Raw genomic sequence first — 24,308 nt, 5'->3', positions numbered from 1 at the left:
GGGGGGTGGGGGGGGGGGGGGGTGGGGGGGGGGGGGGGTGGGGGGGGGGGGGGGTGGGGGGGGGGGGGGGTGGGGGGGGGGGGGGGTGGGGGGGGGGGGGGGTGGGGGGGGGGGGGGGTGGGGGGGGGGGGGGGTGGGGGGGGGGGGGGGTGGGGGGGGGGGGGGGTGGGGGGGGGGGGGGGTGGGGGGGGGGGGGGGTGGGGGGGGGGGGGGGTGGGGGGGGGGGGGGGTGGGGGGGGGGGGGGGTGGGGGGGGGGGGGGGTGGGGGGGGGGGGGGGTGGGGGGGGGGGGGGGTGGGGGGGGGGGGGGGTGGGGGGGGGGGGGGGTGGGGGGGGGGGGGGGTGGGGGGGGGGGGGGGTGGGGGGGGGGGGGGGTGGGGGGGGGGGGGGGTGGGGGGGGGGGGGGGTGGGGGGGGGGGGGGGTGGGGGGGGGGGGGGGTGGGGGGGGGGGGGGGTGGGGGGGGGGGGGGGTGGGGGGGGGGGGGGGTGGGGGGGGGGGGGGGTGGGGGGGGGGGGGGGTGGGGGGGGGGGGGGGTGGGGGGGGGGGGGGGTGGGGGGGGGGGGGGGTGGGGGGGGGGGGGGGTGGGGGGGGGGGGGGGTGGGGGGGGGGGGGGGTGGGGGGGGGGGGGGGTGGGGGGGGGGGGGGGTGGGGGGGGGGGGGGGTGGGGGGGGGGGGGGGTGGGGGGGGGGGGGGGTGGGGGGGGGGGGGGGTGGGGGGGGGGGGGGGTGGGGGGGGGGGGGGGTGGGGGGGGGGGGGGGTGGGGGGGGGGGGGGGTGGGGGGGGGGGGGGGTGGGGGGGGGGGGGGGTGGGGGGGGGGGGGGGTGGGGGGGGGGGGGGGTGGGGGGGGGGGGGGGTGGGGGGGGGGGGGGGTGGGGGGGGGGGGGGGTGGGGGGGGGGGGGGGTGGGGGGGGGGGGGGGTGGGGGGGGGGGGGGGTGGGGGGGGGGGGGGGTGGGGGGGGGGGGGGGTGGGGGGGGGGGGGGGTGGGGGGGGGGGGGGGTGGGGGGGGGGGGGGGTGGGGGGGGGGGGGGGTGGGGGGGGGGGGGGGTGGGGGGGGGGGGGGGTGGGGGGGGGGGGGGGTGGGGGGGGGGGGGGGTGGGGGGGGGGGGGGGTGGGGGGGGGGGGGGGTGGGGGGGGGGGGGGGTGGGGGGGGGGGGGGGTGGGGGGGGGGGGGGGTGGGGGGGGGGGGGGGTGGGGGGGGGGGGGGGTGGGGGGGGGGGGGGGTGGGGGGGGGGGGGGGTGGGGGGGGGGGGGGGTGGGGGGGGGGGGGGGTGGGGGGGGGGGGGGGTGGGGGGGGGGGGGGGTGGGGGGGGGGGGGGGTGGGGGGGGGGGGGGGTGGGGGGGGGGGGGGGTGGGGGGGGGGGGGGGTGGGGGGGGGGGGGGGTGGGGGGGGGGGGGGGTGGGGGGGGGGGGGGGTGGGGGGGGGGGGGGGTGGGGGGGGGGGGGGGTGGGGGGGGGGGGGGGTGGGGGGGGGGGGGGGTGGGGGGGGGGGGGGGTGGGGGGGGGGGGGGGTGGGGGGGGGGGGGGGTGGGGGGGGGGGGGGGTGGGGGGGGGGGGGGGTGGGGGGGGGGGGGGGTGGGGGGGGGGGGGGGTGGGGGGGGGGGGGGGTGGGGGGGGGGGGGGGTGGGGGGGGGGGGGGGTGGGGGGGGGGGGGGGTGGGGGGGGGGGGGGGTGGGGGGGGGGGGGGGTGGGGGGGGGGGGGGGTGGGGGGGGGGGGGGGTGGGGGGGGGGGGGGGTGGGGGGGGGGGGGGGTGGGGGGGGGGGGGGGTGGGGGGGGGGGGGGGTGGGGGGGGGGGGGGGTGGGGGGGGGGGGGGGTGGGGGGGGGGGGGGGTGGGGGGGGGGGGGGGTGGGGGGGGGGGGGGGTGGGGGGGGGGGGGGGTGGGGGGGGGGGGGGGTGGGGGGGGGGGGGGGTGGGGGGGGGGGGGGGTGGGGGGGGGGGGGGGTGGGGGGGGGGGGGGGTGGGGGGGGGGGGGGGTGGGGGGGGGGGGGGGTGGGGGGGGGGGGGGGTGGGGGGGGGGGGGGGTGGGGGGGGGGGGGGGTGGGGGGGGGGGGGGGTGGGGGGGGGGGGGGGTGGGGGGGGGGGGGGGTGGGGGGGGGGGGGGGTGGGGGGGGGGGGGGGTGGGGGGGGGGGGGGGTGGGGGGGGGGGGGGGTGGGGGGGGGGGGGGGTGGGGGGGGGGGGGGGTGGGGGGGGGGGGGGGTGGGGGGGGGGGGGGGTGGGGGGGGGGGGGGGTGGGGGGGGGGGGGGGTGGGGGGGGGGGGGGGTGGGGGGGGGGGGGGGTGGGGGGGGGGGGGGGTGGGGGGGGGGGGGGGTGGGGGGGGGGGGGGGTGGGGGGGGGGGGGGGTGGGGGGGGGGGGGGGTGGGGGGGGGGGGGGGTGGGGGGGGGGGGGGGTGGGGGGGGGGGGGGGTGGGGGGGGGGGGGGGTGGGGGGGGGGGGGGGTGGGGGGGGGGGGGGGTGGGGGGGGGGGGGGGTGGGGGGGGGGGGGGGTGGGGGGGGGGGGGGGTGGGGGGGGGGGGGGGTGGGGGGGGGGGGGGGTGGGGGGGGGGGGGGGTGGGGGGGGGGGGGGGTGGGGGGGGGGGGGGGTGGGGGGGGGGGGGGGTGGGGGGGGGGGGGGGTGGGGGGGGGGGGGGGTGGGGGGGGGGGGGGGTGGGGGGGGGGGGGGGTGGGGGGGGGGGGGGGTGGGGGGGGGGGGGGGTGGGGGGGGGGGGGGGTGGGGGGGGGGGGGGGTGGGGGGGGGGGGGGGTGGGGGGGGGGGGGGGTGGGGGGGGGGGGGGGTGGGGGGGGGGGGGGGTGGGGGGGGGGGGGGGTGGGGGGGGGGGGGGGTGGGGGGGGGGGGGGGTGGGGGGGGGGGGGGGTGGGGGGGGGGGGGGGTGGGGGGGGGGGGGGGTGGGGGGGGGGGGGGGTGGGGGGGGGGGGGGGTGGGGGGGGGGGGGGGTGGGGGGGGGGGGGGGTGGGGGGGGGGGGGGGTGGGGGGGGGGGGGGGTGGGGGGGGGGGGGGGTGGGGGGGGGGGGGGGTGGGGGGGGGGGGGGGTGGGGGGGGGGGGGGGTGGGGGGGGGGGGGGGTGGGGGGGGGGGGGGGTGGGGGGGGGGGGGGGTGGGGGGGGGGGGGGGTGGGGGGGGGGGGGGGTGGGGGGGGGGGGGGGTGGGGGGGGGGGGGGGTGGGGGGGGGGGGGGGTGGGGGGGGGGGGGGGTGGGGGGGGGGGGGGGTGGGGGGGGGGGGGGGTGGGGGGGGGGGGGGGGGGGGGGGGGGGGGGGGGGGGGGGGGGGGGGGTGGGGGGGGGGGGGGGGGGGGGGGGGGGGAGGTGGGGGGGGGGCAGAGAGGGTGACAGACGAGGCTTTCAGGGACTTAACAGCTGGGTCCCACTCCCAAGGTGACATCTCTTCAGATGTCATGGAGAATGAAGGCCTTGGGGACGGAGGGTGCCAGTCTGAGGTGGGGGAAGATGCTCCCTTAGATGGGATCCCTTCCTTAACTTGTGATCAGCTATCCTCTCGCACTGAGGATACCCCTCGGGGAGGTGGGGGGCTCCTTGTAGTGGGTGATTCGATCATTAGAAATGTAGAGAGTTGGGTTTGGGAGAGGCGTGATGACCGCATGGTGACTTGCCTGCCTGGTGCGAAGGTTGCGGATGTCACGCTTCGTCTAGATAGGCTTTTAGACAGTGCTGGGGTGGAGTCAGCAGTTGTGGTCCATATTGGCACCAACGACATTGGGAAATGTAGCTGGGAGGTTCTGGAAGCAAAATTTAGGCTGCTAGGAAACAGGTTGAAGTCCAGGACCTCCAAGGTGGCATTCTCAGAAATGCTACCTGTTCCACATGCAGGGCGAGCTAGGCAAGCGGAGATACAGGGTCTCAATGCGTGGATGAGAAGGTGGTGTAAGGCAGAGGGTTTCAGATTTGTCAGGAACTGGGGAACCTTTTGGGACAAGGCAGGCCTGTACAAACGGGACGGGCTTCATCTTAACCAAAGAGGAACCAGGCTGCTGGCGCTCAACATTAAAAAGGTGGCAGAACAGCTTTTAAACTGATCACTGGGGGAAAGCTGACAGGAGCTGAGGTGACTTCGGTTCGGAATACAGTATCTATGGGGATGCAGACAGAGAGGGAGGTTTTTCTAAATCAACCACATACAAGCGAGGAACATAGCAATGTGCATGTGACTAGGGATAGTGTCTGCAAAAGACTTGAGGGTAAAGCACATAAATCCCAGGTTAAGGACAGAGACAGGGTATACAGGTGTCTCTATGCTAATAGTAGAAACATTCGACCTAAAATGGGGGAGCTAGAGTACAGAGTTTTGAAGGAGGACTTTGATATAGTGGGCATTACAGAGACATGATGGAATGAGGAGAACCAGTGGGATGCTGTTATACCAGGCTACAGGCTGTATAGGAAGGATAGGACAGGGCGAATTGGGGGTGGAGTTGCCCTTTACATCAAAGAGAGCATAGTATCACATAAAATAGACAATGCAAGGGGAGCTGGTTCCCCTACAGAATCACTGTGGATATCAATACCAGGTGTGAAGGACAGTTTAATATTAGGAATATATTATCGTCCCCCAGACCAAAGTGCACAAGAGGATTCTGAGATGGAAAAAGAAATTAGAGAGGCCAACAAAAACAAAAATGTAGTGGTAATGGGTGATTTTAACTATCCCCATATAAACTGGAAAAATGCATGTTCAGGTCATAGTAAGGAGAGAGCATTCCTGGATATGCTAAATAACTGTGGCTTAGAGCAGATGGTTGTGGAACCAACCAGGGGAGAGGTGATCCTAGATCTAATTCTATGTGGGACCCAGGACCTGGTGCAGGAAGTCAGTATTGTTGAGCCGATAGGGAACAGCGACCACAATGCTGTCAGATTCAGTATCTCAGCATGCGAACAAGTGGCAACTACTAATGTAGTTACATTCGCCTTCAGAAAGGGAAATTTCTCAAAGATGAGGGGGATAGTGCGCAGGAAGCTGAAAGGGAAAATCAAGAGAGTCAAAACTGTCCAGGATGCTTGGAGGTTATTTAAAAACACAGTAATAAAAGCTCAGCTGGAATGTGTTCCACAGGTTAGAAAAGGCAGCACCCAGTCCAAAAGAAAGCCACCATGGTTAACAAGAGAGGTTGAGGAAATTATCAGAAAAAAGAAAATGTCTTTTAGAAAATGGAAGTCCAGTTTGACTGATGAAGAATATGAGAGGGAACACAAATGGTGGCAAAAAAGAAGCAAGTTAGCTGTAAGGGAGGCAAAAAAGGATTATGAGGAACGCATGGCTGCGAACATCAAGACCAGCAACAAACAGTTCTTCAAGTACATCAAAAGCAGGAAGCCAGCAAGGGAAGCGGTAGGCCCGTTAGATGACAAAGGAACAAAGGGTGTGCTAAAAGATGGCAGGGAGATTGCAGAGAAGCTGAATGAATTCTTTGCATCTGTCTTCACCCAAGAGGAGGTGAGGAACATTCCTGCACCTGAACCAAGCTTCTTAGGAGGCGAATCCGAGGAACTAGCGAAGATAGTGGTAGACAAGGAAGGGTGGTGAGAACCACAAAGGATTGCGAAGAGCTCCAAGCGGACCTTGATAAATTAGGTGAGTGGGCTCAGAAATGGCAAATGCAGTTCAATGTAGCTAAATGTAAAGTGATGCACATAGGGGCAAAAAATCCAAACTTCACATACACGCTACAGGGGTCAGTGCTATCAGTCACAGACCAGGAAAGGGATTTAGGCGTCTTAGTTGATAGTTCCATGGGAATGTCAACTCAATGCATGGCAGCTGTAAAAAAGGCAAACTCTATGCTGGGGATAATTAGGAAAGGAATTGGGAATAAAACTGCAAAGATTGTCATGCCCTTATATAAAGCAGTGGTGCGACCGCACTTGGAGTACTGTGTCCAGTTCTGGTCGCCGCATCTCAAAAAGGATATTGAGGAGATAGAAAAAGTGCAGAGAAGGGCAACAAGGATGATTGAGGGACTGGAGCACCTTCCCTATGAGGAGAGGCTGCAGCGTTTGGGACTCTTTAGTTTGGAGAGGAGGCGGCTGAGGGGGGATATGATTGAAGTCTACAAAGTTATGCATGGGGTAGAAAATGTTGACAGAGAAAATTTTTTCTCTCTTTCTCACAATACTAGAACCAGGGGGCATTCATTGAAAATACTGGGGGGAAGAATTAAGACTAATAAAAGGAAACACTTCTTCACGCAACGTGTGATTGGTGTTTGGAATATGCTGCCACAGGAGGTGGTGATGGCCACTAACCTGGATAGCTTTAAAAGGGGCTTGGACAGATTTATGGAGGAGAAGTCGATTTATGGCTACCAATCTTGATCCTCCTTGATCTGAGATTGCAAATGCCTTAACAGACCAGGTGATTGGGAGCAACAGCCGCAGAAGGCCATTGCATTCACATCCTACATGTGAGCTCCCAAAGGCACCTGGTGGGCCACTGCGAGTAGCAGAGAGCTGGACTAGATGGACTTTGGTCTGATCCAGCTGGCTTGTTCTTATGTTCTTATGTTCTTAACTATTAGGAAGATGTTGCAGGTCATGAAGTAAAAAATATGTACCCCTTAAACAATACGCACTATACAGTTTAAGAAGACTGACCCTTGAGAAGTTGACATTTAATTTCTATTGGGTCCCTGCATACAAGGCAGTCATAGGACGATCACACACAAAGTCTTTGCTGTGTAGTGGAGGCCAGTGTCCGCCGCAGCATGATTTCTTGTACAGAAAATATGTCTTTACAAATTTTCAGACATATTTTCTGGAGCCTCACTTTCACTTCCCACTCACTTTGCGGCAAGCAAAACCATTTATAGCACGATTTAGATCTTGCTTCTCTGCCAGAGCAGGACAGTTTTGCCAGTGGACACAGCTTTGCCACAGACATCTTCACCCATGGCCAGCCTCCCCAGTCCCCCGAAGTGCTTTGCACGGCTTTTCTCTTACCCCTTCCCTTCATGCTATTGGCTCCTTTCTACTTCCCTAAATTCACTGTTCAAGAGACCAATAGAGCAATCTCTCATATGTATTGGGTGGGTGGGTGGGTGGGTGGGGGGAGAACTCTCCCTCATTTCTATCTAACATCTGTGTTCAGTCTCTCCTCCACCAGTACAGCCTCAGGACAGGTGCTCTGGAGCCCCCCCCCCCCCCCCCCCCCCCGCCCAATGCTTCTGGCTTCTCCTGCTTCTCTCAAGTGCACATATTGAGAGATCGAGAGATCAATAATTTAATAAAAAATAACAAGAGGGCTTTTGGAAGGAACAGTACAACCAGGCATCTTTTCAGCTCCACCCACCTCCCCCGCTCTGCATCTGTCCTCCCCAGTGGCTAAGAGGGCTTTTAAAACTTTATTTCAGGCAAGACTCGGTTTCAAAACAAGTCTCTCATGGGATGTAAATCCGAACTCTTCTTCTTTTTATTTATTTCCACTCAGTGAATTGAACATTGGTGTAGAGTTCAGATCATAATCCTAATGCAGTGTTCAGTGTGCCTTAGGAACATGTGTTTGAGGCGTGTGTATGTGGTGAATATTCTGTCACGTGTGTTCTGTAGATATGGTAGTTCAGGCCTTTCATGCCAGTTTCTTGCTTGCCGCATGCAGCGCAAGCAGCTTTGCGTGTGTGAATGGACCATCGCAGCAAGAACTTTCAGGCTGTATTTGTGGCAGTGGAAGGCACTGGTACTTAATGTTGTTGGCGCATTTCAGGTGCAAGTCATCCTGTGTGGAATAGACATGGTGTATGCATGTGGGAGGGCGAATGAACACCAAGCCGTAGGATTTGAAAAGGAGGAGACAAGCCAACCATGCATGAGAAGTCACTGTTATCAGATGCATGGTACAAACAGAAGGACCATTCCTGTGATGACCTCTCTTGTGAGTGTACAGGCACATGTGAAGCTGCTTTTGGCTGGTTGGGGGTGGAGAGTGCCGTCAGGTCACAGCTGGAAACCCTGTAGGTTTTCAAGGCAAGAGAGGAACAAAAGTGATGTGTCATTGCCTGCCTCTGCATGACAACCCTGGTCTTCCTGTAACAACCCTGGTCTTCCTAGGTGACCTCTCATTCAAGTCCTAACCAGGGCTGATCCTGTTAGCTAGCCTGGACCATCCTGGTCAGGGCATTGGCTGGGTAGAGAGAGTCTTTCGTTCTGATCTAGCAGAGTGATAAGTTACATTTTTTTCCTCTTGATCCTCAGTCTTCGTTTCTCAAACAAAAGGAAAAAAGAAAATTCACTGTTCAGTGTCTACCACTCCTACCCAAGCATATTAAGCCTCCTGAATACTCCCCTCCCCTTCATGCAACTGGTCCCTGTGACCCTCTAATTGCAGACTTGTCTCCTGGCCTGTTTCCTGTAGCAGTGCTCTTCCTCTCCCTGAGGTGCATCTGCTGTCGGCTGTCACTTCCTCTCTTGATCTTCTCAAGCAGTGGCTTTATGAGAGCAGCTCCACAGTTCCTGTTGGGGTGACTCTCAGCTTGCCCTTGCAGGATATGAATGAGGTGTAAGTCCTTTACCGTCTCTGGGAAATCAGATTTTGGAAACGGCTCCACATTTAAACACGGGCGGTGTTTATTTGAAGCTGAAGCCCAGCAATAGCTCTCTTAAACAATGGAAAAAATTATGGGAAAGTATTCTTATTTGGACAAAATACATCGGGGTGGAAGGGAAAGCCGGATTATGTAAGGTAGGCTGGACCAGACATGATTGGTTGGGCCCCAAGCTAATTGCAGCTCAGCAGCTACAAATGGTTGACTTTTGGGGGCTGGGGGTGGGTAATCGGCTGCCCAGGCAGTGGTGTCAAGTACCTGGCAAGGCCTGTTGTGTGACTATTGTGTACAGCCCAATCCTGCTTTGTTGAATTGAGGAGAGGAAGGGCCACTTCACTTGTTATGGTTGTCCCCAGATGCGCACTTGCTGCACACATGTTAAAATGTTGGGGGCTCGTGCAAGGTTTGCGTGCTTTTGCAGCTGTGTGTGTGTTCTCTTAGAAAGTGTAAAGTGTGTTGTGTCACAGTTTCAAACTTTCTCCCATTTAACTCTTGCATAAACCTCACTCATTAGTGTGTGCGACTTTACCATGCTTAATTCTGGTTGGAGCTGTGCCTGGTAATCCCCCCCCGCCCCCGGTCTTATGTGTGGCTGGAAATATTCCAGGCAAGAATATTTCAGCTCAGTCCTAAACATCTTTCTTAATCTTTTGATAAATGGCTGCAGGCCGGATTTCTCGAAGGGACAGCAAGTAAATATTGATGAAAGGCGATTGCATAATGTCAGAGTTTTCCAAGAGACACTTGCCAAGTTGTTCCCACTCAGGGAGAGAGAAAAGTTTCTTACAAATATGGAGTTAAATGTTGGTGCTGTAAATTTTCCATCAGGAGCATTGGTGTGTGTTACAGTAGACAGACTAGGGATCAAGTCTTCTCTCAAGTGCGAAACACACCTTGAGTCTGTCTGTTTCCCAAATTGGTTGGGGTATGCATGTGTGGGTATTGCTTGCACGTGTAGAACTAGACCAGGGGTCTGTAATCTGTGGCTCTCCAGATGTTTGTGGACTACAATTCTCATCAGCCCCTGCCAGCATGCCATGCTGGCAGGGCTGATGGGTATTGTAGTCCATGAACATCTGGAGAGCCACAGGTTGCAGACCCCTGAACTGGACACTGATCCCACGGGGTCTCTTGAGTCTGTTGCCCATACACTAGAGGCCTTTAGTGGAAATAAGCCTCCCAGGGAAGAAAAGGGGACAGGCCCTTAACCAAAAACTAACTTCATTGACCAAACCAGGAAACAGAATAGCAAAGGAAAGTGAAATAATAGCAAATGTAGAACTTTAGGATCCTTGCCCCTGTGGGTGGAAATGCCAAAATCCAAGCTGTCATAGGCTAATTTAAACTTTCTATTGTGAGAGGTATTAGTGAGGAATAATTCTAGGTGATGTAATGGGAACAGGAGATGTGTCTGGTTGCATATGATTGAATTAGCTTGATGATAGGTGTAACTCATGTGTGTGTTATGTGCTGGGAAGTTGCTTCGGAATTATGGCACCCTTATGAATTTATGACCTCCAAACTTCCTGTAATTAACAGCCTTGCTCAGCTCTTGGAAACTGAAGGCTATATCTTTCTTTACTGTGTTGGGTTCTCCTCTTTTTCTACTGGCTTCAACTTTTCCTAGCATTTTTGTCTTTTCCTGTGACTCTCTTGTCATCTCATAATTTAACCAAAGTATGACAGTCATTTTAGCTACCAGGGAAAATTCAGGTGTGACTCAGACTTGTTGACTATGGTAAGGAGATGGGTAGATGGTCCTTCCTGTGTACTTAATTAAATAATCAGAGAAGTCTAAATAAGGAAGGTGATTCTGAGTAGATAGGTTATTGCCCTTCAAACACGAGTGGTTACTAATTGTGAGGAGGATGAGGAGGCTTAGAGGGCCAAAGTAAAGAGTCTTAATTGACGTGGCCTGTTGTTCTATCGGTGGCCAGGTTACTTCCTCTTGAATGATCCTGGGGAAATGCATGGCTTAAATCAAGAGACCCTGACTTGATCTCAAAAGAGGTGTTCATCTAAGCATCTGACTTCCCCTAGACCAGAGGCTTTTGAGGTGCAAAAGACGTGGTTGTCAGTGTGTATGTATGAAGAGAGGTTAAGGGGGCAGCACCTCTACCTCTGCCTCAGCCTGCCCCACCTCACCAAGTTGTTATGAGCTAGACAGGAGGGCAGGTTTTTTTTTTAAATTCTTCTTTGTGGTATATTTGTGCTGTCCCATGTGGAACCATGCATGCATAAGCCTACTGTGGAGATCCAACTACCAAGCTTCTAGAAAGATCTGCTTAATGGAGTGCTTTTCCCCCCCTTCCTACTGTGGGCTATAGATGGTTTTTTTTCCCCTGTCCAAACAGCCATGTGGCAAAGGGAAGGAGAACACCTATTCCTCAGTTCCCTTTCTGCTGCTATGGAGAGATAACCTCTTGCTTCTGCACTTCAGCTGTGGTCTCCAGCAGGACAGAATGGAATCAAAGAAGGCTGTTTTACGTAAGTGTGTCAAGTGTGGCACCAAAATGCCTCAAAACGACAGCCATGCAGAGTGCCTTGTGTCCCTTGGAGAAGGGCACATTCCATCTATTTTAAGGCTTGCAGGCTGTTAACCCTGAAATCTAGGCAGGAAAGGACAGTCAGACTAAAGGCTGCACTCTGGGAGAGCTCCCTCAGGAGAAGTTGGATAAGAACAGTAAGAGGGCCCGCTGCCCCCTGGTTGCCTCAGAACCAGTGATTGGAAAACAGTTTACTATCCCTTCCTTGGAGGACCAGAGAGCCACCTCATAACCACCTTCAAAGAAAGGCAGAGATCTAACCTTTTGAGGAGAGACCCCTCCAGTCTGACAAAATCGTCAGAGCATCTGCCAACTGACCCGCTGTTGTCTTGGCGCTGATTGGCATCAAGATACAGGTTGCCTCCATCGTCTTGAGAGGTTGAGAGATCCTACCAACCTGGTGCTGAATAACATCACATCCAAGAAGCTGATCATCCTCTCAGTGCTGTAGTAGGCCACCTTCTCAAGCCCTTTGACTCGACCCCAAACCAGCAACAGGGGCATTCTTTTTTGCCTGTTGAACTTCCTCCAATGTCAACACTTTCCTTGGGTGAGAAGGAGTCATATTCTTCATGGGCAATATCACTAAGGTGCCTCCGTCCACATCAGAATTGCCCTACAATTACATAGGGCTTCAGAGGCTTGGCTAGGGGACAATAATTCTGTCTCCTCACCATAGAGCTCCTGCTTCTTGGCAAGCAGACTAGTGGTTTCCACGGGGGTTGTGTTCCTGCCTCCAGTCTTGCACCCCCCTCCCAAAGGTGCAGCGGGCACAAGGCTGCAATAGATCCCATTTTAACTCATGGAATCATTTGAGAGACGTCCCTCACAAGAGTTTTTCAATGTTGAAAGCTCAATGTTCCCTTCAGCCAGTGTTGGAGGCTCTGCCATCCGAAGTTGAGGAGCAGACCCACAGAGACTTGAAGGACGAGTCAGAGGCGACATCGATGCCATTTCCAGAAGGACATCTTGGGTGATCCCACACCTTGGATCACGTTAAACTTTATGCAGGACATTTGTGAACTGAGGACTGGTCTCTCCCTCGCCTCTGTTACGTGGCCATTTATGAGGGAGAAACGCAGTCTGCAGTCTGTGGGAGGGAGGAAGAGCACTCCATTGAGCAGATCTTTCGAGAAGCTTGGTAGTTGGATCTCCACAGCAGGCCTGTGCATGAGCGGTCCTCTTGGCATTGCACAGAAGACTACTGACTGAATAACAGTTACAGTTAAGTGCAACACTATTTTTCTTTGGAAGAAAGAGGTGGGATAAACATCAGGGCGTTCTCCTAGAGCTGAGTTTTTCCAGTGTACATGTTTGATCAATCTCCTTGGAGTACTTTGTGTGTTTTTTGAAACGTGGAAAACATAATGGCATCTTTAGAGTTTGAAAACTGGGCATGTGCAGCATCAGAATTGGTCCTGATAGTGAGAAGGAAGTTTGGCAAAACATTTCCCTAAGGTGGCTTCCGATGAGAAACCTTCAGGAGACAGTATTTCCTGGCACAGCTGACAGGCTTGTGAATGTGCAGAAAGGGACTGGAGCAGGGGTCTTCAAACTATGGCCCTCCAAATGTTCATGGACTACAATTCCCATCAGCCCTGCCACTTGGCCATGCTGGCAGGGGCTGATGGGAATTGTAGTTGATGAACATCTGGAGGGCCATAGTTTGAAGACCCCTGGACTGCAGTCTCAGTGGAGAGCTGTTGTGTGTCTTGGGGTTTTATGCCTTTCACAAGCCAGCCATCACGATATGTAAGAAAGAACAGCCAACATGGAGTCCAAAATTCAACCTAATGAAATCCACATTTTTTTTAAAAGCAAGTTTCTCGTGGGTATGGAGTTGAGATTAATTGCCTTCTGGTATCTGTTTGTTGATGCACAGAAGAAAAATGTGATCATACTCAAACATGCATAGTCGTAGGATTATTTTCTTGACGCAGAATTTGATTTTTTTTAAAAAAAAGAATACACACATCTCTGAGTGTTTTCACTCACTTTAGTTGGCATATGGTTTATGTGGAGTGTGAATCGTCTGTTCTCATACATTCTTAAATAATGTATTTATTTAGATGGCGAATAGCTTTCCCACTGAATAAGCCTAGTGCAGCTTTCCAGCTGAACAGACTAACTTGTGGTGTATTCCTAAGCAGATGTTTGTGTGATGGTTTTTGTGCCTTCCAGGGAAACAGCACCAAAGAGTACTTCCTTCAAAGGACGTTGCAGAGCCTGGAGCGCTATTTCTACTTGATTGCTTTCAACTATTACCTTCATGAACAGGTGAGCACTCTTCCTGGAGCTCCTGGCAAATCATGCACACCTTATATCTTTGTCTTGGCTACCCTCTGGGCAGGGGGAATTTGAAATTGTTTCATTCTTTTGGTGAGTGAGCAGGGCCCTCTTATCATTTGTAGTAGCCTTGCAAATACATCCATAAAAACTAATATGCAGTGTTGAAAAGTACCTGTGGGGGCAGCCCGTTCCACGGTGATGGTGGTGGTGGTGGTGGCTGTGGCGGCGGCGGTGGTCTCACCTCTGAAGCTGGTGCAAGGAGTGAATGTGCCATTGGAGGACCATACGCAGGCAGGCACCCCTCACCTCCACCTGTGTAAAAGCTGGAAGGCCTGACTGTGGCTGAGTTGTGCTGGCGCCTGGAACAGATACCAGAGTGGAGGGTCGGCTGGGGCATTCCCAAGGGTGGAGCCCATATTAGTCACCTCCCACCCCAGGTCTGTGGCCAGTTGCATTGCAGCCCTAGCCTTGGACATATCCCACCATTTGGGGGCGGGGGCGGGGGCGGGTATAAGCCCCAATGGAGGGCTTTCCAGATGCAGGAAGGGTTTTTGCTGTTTCCTCCCTGTGCCTCCAGATCAGAGGGGTGGCACTGTCCCCAGCCAGCTCCACTGTCTGAATTGGGCTGTCAGTCAGTTGTGGTTTAGAAGGCAAATTGCCAATATTTGTAAAGGTTGCCTGGAGACAAATCTTCTTTGCCCTTGCTGAGATTAAAAAGGACCAGGCGCTACATTTACTGTCAAGTTTTTTTGTACAAGTTGGGCGGGAGTCCCACGTGGGTTTAATGAAATTATCCATTTGCGTGACACCCTTTTCGGCGATGGTAACAGTACTGTGTACTGCAGAGAATCTTTTGCTTACACAGCCAGAAATGAAGGCTGCAGTGGCAGTCTTTGCAGACGAGGAGGTCATTAAAGGTGACTCATGGAACAATTCACACACTTTGCTTAGTGCTGTCATGATTCACATTTTGTGACTGGGTCTGGTTTTCGTTTTCTTTAACAAGGCATTGCCCTCTGAAAGATTACTCAGGTTTGGGGTCCCAGTGAGGGTAAGAACCCAAGGCCACTTATGAAAACGGCAACTTCGTGTTGTGTTTTTCCTGCCCTTGCTGTAATGTCCATCTATCTACTGTTTGACATCATTCAAGTATGCGTTTCCCCATATTTGCCAAATGCATCTAATGATGGGGGCGGGGGGCATACTAGTGATGCCATAGCATAGGGCAGTGATAGCGAACCTTTTCGAGACCGAGTGCCCAAATTGCAACCCAAAACCCACTTACTTAACACAAAGTGCCAACACGGCAATTTAACCTGAATACTGAGTTTAGTTTAGAAAACTGAATACTGAGTTTAGTTTAGGAAAAACGGTTGGCTCCGAGGCGTGCGTTGCTCAGGAGTAAGCTTGGTGGTAGTCGGTGGCTTTGCTTGGAAGCAACCGTACAACTCTTCCAATGGGTGAATCACAACCCTAGGAGGGTTTACTCAGAAGCAAGCCGCATTGCCAGCAACCGAGCTTACTCCCAGGTAAAGGATTGCACAGTTCTTTGCATGAACATCAGTGGGGTTTAGCAGCATTTAACAGGGTTACCTACCCTGCTTCCCCAAAACTAGGTCTTAGGTTTAATGCTCATAATCGAGCCCAGAGGCCCAGGCCAACCTAGATGTCTGTGTGGGGGTGGGAGCAACTCTGTTTGCACGTGCCCACAGAGAGGGCTCTGAGTGCCACCTCTGGCACCCGTGCCATAGGTTCACCACCACTGAACTAGGTATGTTGGGGGAGGTGGAACTTCTTAACACAGGGCTATTGGAGTTGATGGGAGCCCTGCGACCTTTCTTTAAAAATGGTGCATCCATTACTGGCAGAAGTTGACTGTTGTGCTGTTGAGACTAGTGTATAGTAAGTAGTAAATCAGTAGAGGAACTTCTGTTTTTTTTAACCTGCTGTCCACTTTTGCATGTGGCTGTAATTTGGGATTGCCTCTTGACCGTTTCCTTTTGTAGTCTATGATAAAATGAATTGTGGCGAGATAGAATTGTGAAGGAAACGGCCTTGGGTGACATCAGCATTGGCATCATTACCCTTATTCAGTCATTCAGTCATTGTTACGCTGAGAAAATATGCAGTTTAAAAGATCAGGAGGCCTAATGTGAAGAAGCCTGCAGCCTTGCTGTCAGACCATTAAATCTCTCATGAGACTTCATTGCATTTGCTTGCAATAAAAAATCCAGTGAGATTTTAATGTAGACGCACTACTTTTCCTTTCTCCATGCAGTGCATGTGTTGGTCTAGTTGCACTGGTCAGCTTCTAATTCTATGGCCTAGTTTAGTAATACGTTGGGTTGCTTTACACTGTTCTGTAATGAAAAGTGCTCGCTCAATGTTCAAGCCAACAAGAGCCCAGCAGTGCTACTTCTAGGGTAGTGGGTTTGCTTGGCTCAGATACCTTGACAAAATCCTCTTGACTCCTTGAAAGCCCATACCCTGGAAATCTAGTTGGTCTTTAAGGTGCTATTGGACTAGAATCTTGCTCTTCTACTGCAGACCAACAGGACTGCTTGTCCACAAGGTTTTTTTCTGTGCATTTCTCTGTATAGATTACTTGGGACATGTGCAGTATTGAGGGTCACAAGCGTATTCCTGAAACTGTCCCTGTCCGGGTCTCTTTTTTCTCTTCCTGACCGGCAGTACCCCCTGGCCTTTGCTCTCGATTTCAGCAGATGGATGTGTCGGCATCCCGAAGTGTACAGGATGCTGGTGAACATGAACCTTTCGGAGCATACAGTCACAGGGGAGCACATCACTAAAGGAGCACGGGTGCTGGTGAGTTAATTGAATGGGGTTTCTTGGACCTTGGAATTGATCAAGTAGCATTCCCCTGACATTTCTCAGCTTGATCAAGGTACTTTTCCTGTCAGTCTCCTTTTTAAATATCGCTTCTTAAAGCTGAGACCAATAGCTCTCAGCTTAAGCACAATCATATAAGAACTTTAAAGTTTAAGGTTGGACAGATTCTCTTCACTCCTCTTAGAAATCATTTTTGTCATCTTCTGGGAATGCAGTGAGATTTGTTCAGGGTCATCTCTGTACCATGAGAAAAGGAAACATGCATTCTTCCAAGGAGTCTGCTAAACCGTGCCTGCATATCTCTGTTGTGCGCCTGTTCATGACTGAACCCCTATGGAGATCCGACACCTCCCTTGCATCTGAATACACTTTTTGGGATTCTTTGTTTGAATTCCACTTAGGTGACTCTTGTGTCCCATGAGGCTTCTTCTAATGCTTTTAGGAGTTTGATTCTAGTGTTTTAGGAGTTTCGTGACAGCTGTTGTCTTTCCCAAGGAAGTTTTTATTGGACCAGGGAATGCCTGATGAAATGATTTTTATGACTGCAGTCTCTGTTGTTTTCACCTCTGCTGAAGGTGGCGGATGAACGGTTTTCTCCGGATGTGCTCAGCACCATCAAAGAGATGAGCGTGGCCAATTTCCGCCGGGTCCCCAAGATGCCTGTGTATGGAATGGCACAGCCCAATTCCAAGGTAATCAGTTAATACTGTGCAGATCTTGGAGAGTGTGTGAGAGGGAGAGATGAGACAGATAGATAGATATTTATTACGGCCTTTAGGCCAGCCAATAGTTTAAGATCAGAAAACATGTGAGTTCATAGCATTCCATTTATACAAAAATATAATATAAATTGTAAAATCCATTATAAGATCTATTGATAAATAACATTAACTTCAGGCATTGATACAGTCCTCGTCACACAGTACAGCTCTTTGTCTTAATAAGGAACTACGGTTGTTGTGTACCAGTATGGAGAGGTGAGGCCAAACAGCACCTGAGTAAAAATGGGAGCTATTCTCAAGAAAATTTGCATCCTTTTTTTCCCCAAGCAATGTTGCTGGGATTTCCAAAGGTCCTTCAGTTGAACATTCATGCAACCCACAGGAACCAACTATAAATAACAGTATAAAAACAGTGGCCTTTTTATTATTCTGGTGATCATATTGTTTCTTGAAAACATTCAGTGCTAAACGCTTAATTGAAATCACAGCAGAGTTCCGTTTGTGGGTGTCTTTGGAAACTGAGTGTATTGTTATACTAGTAAAGGGACAGTATTTTTGTCATTGCCAACTTGGCCACCTCCCCTGTATGCATCAGCCACACCTCCTTGTGCTTCCTCCAAAAACTTGCATCCACCCTCCAGTTCTTCTGCTTGAAGAAATATTTCCTCATATGGATTGATGAGTACCATGGAAGAAGCAATGGCAAACAAGGGACTGAAGCCTTTTTACCCTTCTCACTCAAGTTCTTCTCACTCAGTTTGTTGCTGAGCTTGAAAACACCTGGGGAAGGAGAGGAACCCTTAATAAACAAATAAAACCCTCAATGCCCTCCTGTTGGCTCCCTTTGTAGCTCTGGGAGGAATAGCTGTCAGTGCTATCAGAGCCAGTGTGGGATAGTAGTTAAGAGCAGGTGGTCTGTAGTCTGGGGAATCGGGTTTGATTCCCCACTCCTCCACGTGAGTAGCGGACTTTTATCTGGTGAACTGGATTTGTTCCCCTGCTCCCTGCTGGGTGGCCTTGGGCTGGTTGTAGTTCATTCAGAACTCTCTCAGCCTCTCGTACCTCACAAGGTGTTTGTGTGGGGAGAGGAAGGGAAAGGAGCTTGTGAGCCCCTTTGAGTCCCCTTGCAGGAGAGAAAGAGGGGTTATCAATCCAAAACTCATATCTTCTGTGGAGGCCAAAGCCATTGCGTTGAGCGTGAGTTGCAGCAAAGCAGGGATGCATGTGATTTCGGTAAATCCATGTGCCCAAGCCTGTGTTTGCTGAGAGAACATGTCTGCACTTTCAGAAGCAGATCAGCTGGTGAGAATGCATGAGCTGCATTGGAACGCTTTATCTCTAGAAGTGTTCCCCCTGACCAAACCGTTCTCAGTTTCAGAGACCGGCTGGTTGTGGGGACAGAATGGGGAAGACCAAAATATCCAGAGGGACCTTAAGGTGGAGAATGGGTTGATAGAAGGTTTAGAAACCTCTCTCGTTCCTGCTCATTCTCCCCGACAAATACTCTGCTCTTTCATTAGTTAGAGCAAAGAAGGAGCTTGGGAGCCTTGCATTTCCCTGAAAATCTAGCTATGCCTTTCGTTATATCCACCTTTTGGAAGGTGCAGTGTATTTATCCTCCAGCTTTTCAGACTTTCCCCATTTCCTACTAACTAGAGCCACAGAAAAAAAAGTTATTATTATACTGGATAAATTCTGAGGAATCGCAGGAATCAATTTAATGTGAAATATGCTAAGAGAACTGCAGTGTCTCCCCAAAATCCTAATGTGTGGAGACACCATAAAGAACTTTTAACAGCTGTGGCTTCCACTGTAGAACAGTCGTGACTCCGTGTCCCTATTTCTATGTAGGCTATTGGAAGTGTCTTAAGCTACTTGACTGATGCTAAGAGGAAATATTCACATGTGTTGTGGGTTAATCTCCGTGACGAAGTGGTTCTAGAAGGAAATGAGCAAACTTATACTCTCCGGGAGGCTGGCAACCTGGAACAACAGATAACAGTGCCCACAACATCACCTGAACAGCTAGAGGTGAGCACTCTGGTATTGCTTTAACTGACTACTGTTTGCTGTTTAACCAACTACTGTGCACAGTTTTCTGAACAGCTGTAGAGGTTTTCAGAAGGAGTTTTGGTTGCATGTTAACTAAAAGTGGCCTCCACCTTTACTTTATGTGATTGGGATGGATTCTGGGATGGAGAATAATTACTGTTCTCCTCCTGGGCAGAAATAAGTGGAGAGAGAGCCATTTTCCAAAGCTGGGCTTCATTCCACTGGTCTTGTAGTGACACAGAGATAGTGGGTGTTTTAAGCCATCTTTTTTTTCTTTCCTCTCAGCCAGAGCAGCCAGGCATTGGGATAAAGTAACTCCACATAATAATTACCCCTCCTCCCCAGTATAAGCTGCAAGGATCTCACATCAGTAGATACTGAAGTTCATCTCGAGCCCTTCGGGGATGAGGCGGCCTATACATTTAATAAATAATAATAATAATATCTTTTTACCTGCTTACTGTATGGATAGCAGCAGGCAATATTCCAAAACGCTTTTGAATGTTATGCTGAGACAAACCCAAATTTATAGCTGAGCCTCCTCCAGCTTCCTTTCTCTGTTCACCTTGTTCCTCCTCTTCCTCCTTCTTGGTTTCACGATTCACTTGTGAGTAAATCTCAGCCCACTTCTGGGTCCTGACTCACAGTCTGAAAACTGCTGCCTTGGTAGTAAGAAAGCAGTGGTGGGTTTCTGCTGCCAATTGGCAACAAGGCATCTCAGCAACATCTGGTAGGTTTGTTTTGCCAGTGGAAAAAAACAAGAGGGCTCTTCACAATGAACAGACCAGTGTATTACGGAAGTAGAAGTTTAACAGGCTATAAGGTCAAGTACAGACAATTTCTAGGTATCCTAAACTATACTGTTCTCTTCCGAACTCTGGAATTAACATCTCAGACTTGGTGGACTCTAGATCTGCTTCATAGTTAATCCAGCTCTTTTTTACAGCTGGGATAGAATCATAGAATCATAGAGTTGGAAAAGACCACAAGGGCCATCAAGTCCAACCCCCTGCCATGCAGGAACACACAATCAAAACTCTCCTGACGGTCACCCAGACTCTGTTTAAAAACCTCCAGAAGGAGACTCCACCACTCTCCGAGGCAGTGAATTCCACTGTTGAACAGCCCTGACAAATGGGCTTTAATAGACTGAAAAAAATACAGAGCAGACCTAGAGTTCACAAGTCGAAATTGATTTACAGAGTTTGGAGGAGCACAGTGTTATTCCTGGATATAGGGATTTTCCCCATTTGAATATATATCATTTCAAAGCGTGTTTGTATGAGTTGGTCTGTTATTTATTGCACAGGAACTTAGATTATCCCTCGGTGTGTTCATATCTTGCGGAGCGTTTTGCCAGCCGTGTGCCATTGCCAACAATAACAGCTTGCTGTTTCAGATCAGTCTGAGAATCTGTCAATCCTGAAAGGAGAATGGTGTGTAGGACAGGGTTATTGCCTGCTTCTGTTAAGGATGATGCGTTTTTCCTCTTCCACTTCTGCAGTTGTAGTTGCATTATGCTGTTGGGGTGGACAGGTTGGGTTTCTGCCTCTTCCTGAGAGTGATCAATGGGAGCAAATGTGTCAGCCTGACCTACCTGTAACCCTGAATCTAAGAGAGACAGGTGCAGAGGGTGGTAGGCGTTCTGTGTGAGTGGAAAGAAGAGAAGAAGAAGAAGAGTTTGGGGCTTACAATCTCCTTGCCCTTCCCGCCTCCCAATAATCGCCCTGTGAGGTAGGTGGGGCTGAGAGAGCTCCGAGAAGCTGTGACTAGCCCAAGGTCACCCAGGAGCATCACAGTTGCTTCACTAAGGATCTTTACTGTTGAACCTGAATGTTGCTGCTGTATTTTGTAATCCTCGGGCTGATTGACTACATATCTTTGCTTTCCTAAGAATTTTTGCTCTTTGATTCAAATATTGCTATTTTTCAAACGTTGTTATGTTTTTGTAATAGGCTTATTGACTGACTGAATAGTTCCTTTGTACTTGTAATCCACCTTGAGTCCCAATAAGAAAGGTGGACGATAAATGAAAATAAATAAAATCTGCTTAACACGACTCCACCTGTGCATCCCTGCTTTAGAAGCTGGAATCCATTTACAAGAATGATGTGCTAAAGTCCCAGAAATGGCTTGAGGTTTACCTGGAACAGGAGAAGCAGATGAAGATGTTTAAGACCTGCCTGACTATGCAAGAGATATTTAACCAGCATAAGAGTACCTGTCAAGGACTAGTGTACAAACGGATCCCAATTCCAGACTTCTGTGCCCCCAGGGAACAGGTAAGTCCCTCCTCAAAATGTTTCCTATGTAAGTCAGTTAGTTTTAAGCCAGTCCTGTAATGGGGCTTTTGCGCCTCCAAGGCCCAGTTGGTTGGGCAACAATTTTGTAGGAAACAATGACTTTTTTCTTTGACTTTGGGCTGGCTGAGGTTCTGCTGGGTCCCATATAGTTACTGGTGAGAGCTGTATGGAGTAGTGAGTCTGACGTTCTATAACGTAGGAAATGTGTGTCCAAACCCCCACTTTGCGACAAGACTCTCTGAGTTGTTTTAGGCTGGTCACCCATACTCAACTTTCCTTATAGGGTAGCTATGAGATTAAAATAGGAAGGGGAGAAACCGTGCAGTTGTCCTGAGCTACATGTAGGAAGAATCGACTAAAAATGTAATAGATATTGCCATGAATAGGCTTGCAAAGGTGCCTCCGTGTGGACAGACAGCTGCTGCCATTTGCGTTGTCATGAAGACTCTCAAACGGGCTTCTGCGCTTGAGCAAGGAGGACCTCCACCCCCATAGGAGGGTGCTACATTGGAGGTGCCCAAGCCGAGCTAGACCTTGAATCCATCAGCCAATCTGTGAGCTTCTGTGGATCATTTGTGTAGGGTCAAGAAGCAGCTGAAGTCCTTAGACTTAACATGACTGGCACAGGAGGGGAATTCTGGTTCTTGGTGAAGAATCTAAAGACGGGCTTTGGATAGTGCCCACAAGTGTGGTCAGTTGGCTGCACAGCCTTATCCTTGGTTGCCTGTGGCTGCTCTTTGGCAACTGCATTTTCCCCTGTGAAAGCATTGCATTTCCGAAATTAAAAAAACAAAACAAAATAGGAACACAAATCGTTTCCGTCCAGTCTACCAGGGAAAACATACCTTTCGTTGAATTCTGCTGCAGAGCTAAGCGTTCAAATCAGTTTTCCATTCTGACTTAACGTTGTACTTAGATTGGCCACAGAAACATTGTTTTCAGTTTCGCTTCCATCCTAGCTCCATGGCCTCGTGGCTTCTTTTTCTTGAACTGTGCATTAAGGAACGACAAAGTGACATGGGAAAAGTATTGATCTATATATGGCTCAGAGACAGTATTTCTATCAGGCTGCGTTTTTAGACATTAGTGTAATTGCTTGTTGTTTATATCCTAAACCTATAGGGTACTCTATGTGATCAGTGCACTTTGAAAATGGAAATGGGAACCTTAGGACCCTCAGTGTCAAAGATGTGTGGTTTGCCTTTTTGGGTCGTTCTGAGAGCCAAGGGGCATTTGGAAGTATTTGTTTATGAGCAGCCATAACAGCTTCATAACATGCAGCCTGCAGTTGGAACTCATGGCTTGTAGTTTGGTTGACACTGGAAGTGAAAGAATCCTCAGCAAAGTTGGTGTGTAATGCAACAGGGTGCACCTAAAATCTCTTGATTTACGTGCCCTGAAAGACCTCTCTTGCCACTTGCTGTTTTTTGTTTTCCATCCGCAGGACTTTGATCAGCTTCTGAAAGCAGTGAAGAGCTCTGTGTCCGAGGACCCCCATACAGCCTTTGTCTTCAATTGTCACAGTGGGCGGGGAAGAACGACAACCGCCATGGTTATTGCAGTCCTCACACTCTGGCACTTTGGTGTACGTATTTCTGATACAGAAATGTGTGTTCCATTCAGTAAAGAGTCTAGAATTCTCAAGGGAATTATTTGGGGATGCTTTTGAGAGATGTTCTCAGGGATTGAGCTCATGTACTTTGATGTGGAGTGCATCCTGGCTTCTGGGGCAGAGTTCAGAGGTCAGAGTTTAACCTTTGAAGGACTCAGTAATGAAGGTATCACATACTTTGCAGAGCATCTCTTCCTATTAATATCAACAAAAGCAAGGTCCTGATTGGATCCCTCTGAGCAAAGTTTTCAAGCTCTTCTGTGAGAATGGTCCCCCAGTTGCTAGCAGGAACTCATCATTTTGTGGCTGTGTTAACATCCCACATGGCTTAAAAATATCATTCTCGTTGTTGCAGGGAATCCCAGAGATCACTGAGGATGAAATTGTGAGTGTGCCTGATGCCAAGTACACGAAAGGAGAGTTTGAGGTGAGTGGCAGCGTTTGTGCTGCAGCGTCTTCCAGTTAAATTCTGCAACTTGACTACTCTAGTACTTCTGAAGTGGTCTTCGGGAAACCCGAATCTTTGCAGATGATGCGCACTGCAGTTCCACTGTGAGCCGAGCTGACCGTGATGGTGAACTTGATCCGGTCTTAAGTTTGTCATTGGCCTTTAATAGTGATTTTTGAAATGTCGTGATGCCCTGATTAATCATAGGCTTGTTGTGCAGAATTCTTTGGCTTCACTTTGATCCTTTATAAGTACCAAAACAGCTGCAGGGGCATCCCTGCATCTGTTTTTGCACTTGAAAAGGTGGGGAGAGCCCACGTTGCAGGTACAAGCTTGACTGGGGCCTTGTAGTGTTTTAAAACGACTATAAAATGGCGACAGTGAACTTTGTGGCAGGCTCAAGTGTGCCGTCGTGTTCAGTTGGGCCCTGTTCCACTGTCCCCAGTTCCTGCCACTTTTCTGCAGCAGCCATTACAGTGTTCAGGTTTCTCATAACCCCTAAGAAGAACTAGGCACTTGGGAGTAGTAAGCAGCTATGCATTCCCTCACATTGTGGTTCAAAGGGGAATGGGGAAAGCAAAAGAATCACAAGGCAAGGGCTATTGGTGCAGAAATTGGAAGAGTGCGCTGACCTGTGACTGTGTTCAACATTCTTCCTGCTCGCATATTGTAATGCCTGAGCTACTATGCTGGTGATGTGTATGTGTGCTCACATAACGCTCTGGGAGTTTTGCTAATTGAGGGTTTTGTACATGCATCTGTCTTTGTCACTGTTAGACATGATGGCTTTTAGCTAGATTCTGCAAAGTATGTTTTTTTTAAAACCCAGGCATAGGTATGTCATGTCCTAGGTGACATTAGAGGCAAGCAGTGCCTTCCATTTTAGTAACAGAGGTTACATGATTTTTGTATTTTCCCTTTTTGGGCATTTATTTAACT

At 52.2% G+C, this 24,308-nt stretch overlaps 1 protein-coding gene across 1 annotated transcript in view; it reads left to right on the top strand.

Annotated features, from left to right (window-relative positions):
• The window catches only part of PALD1 (phosphatase domain containing paladin 1), a 153,779-nt gene that overhangs the window by 76,715 nt on the left and 52,756 nt on the right, over positions 1–24,308 (top strand). Inside the window, exons 10-18 of the mRNA XM_048505826.1 lie at positions 7,817–7,839; positions 9,409–9,445; positions 13,244–13,370; positions 16,074–16,208; positions 16,808–16,924; positions 18,806–18,985; positions 21,091–21,288; positions 22,754–22,894; positions 23,277–23,348. Coding sequence (XP_048361783.1) covers positions 7,817–7,839; positions 9,409–9,445; positions 13,244–13,370; positions 16,074–16,208; positions 16,808–16,924; positions 18,806–18,985; positions 21,091–21,288; positions 22,754–22,894; positions 23,277–23,348 — 1,030 coding nt within the window. The remainder of the gene's footprint in view (positions 1–7,816; positions 7,840–9,408; positions 9,446–13,243; positions 13,371–16,073; positions 16,209–16,807; positions 16,925–18,805; positions 18,986–21,090; positions 21,289–22,753; positions 22,895–23,276; positions 23,349–24,308) is intronic.

This window comes from Sphaerodactylus townsendi, linkage group LG08 (assembly GCF_021028975.2).
Source record: "Sphaerodactylus townsendi isolate TG3544 linkage group LG08, MPM_Stown_v2.3, whole genome shotgun sequence".
Taxonomy (NCBI): domain Eukaryota; kingdom Metazoa; phylum Chordata; class Lepidosauria; order Squamata; family Sphaerodactylidae; genus Sphaerodactylus; species Sphaerodactylus townsendi.
Note: the sequence above shows the minus strand (reverse complement) of the source record. Positions and strands in the feature narration are given on the sequence as shown.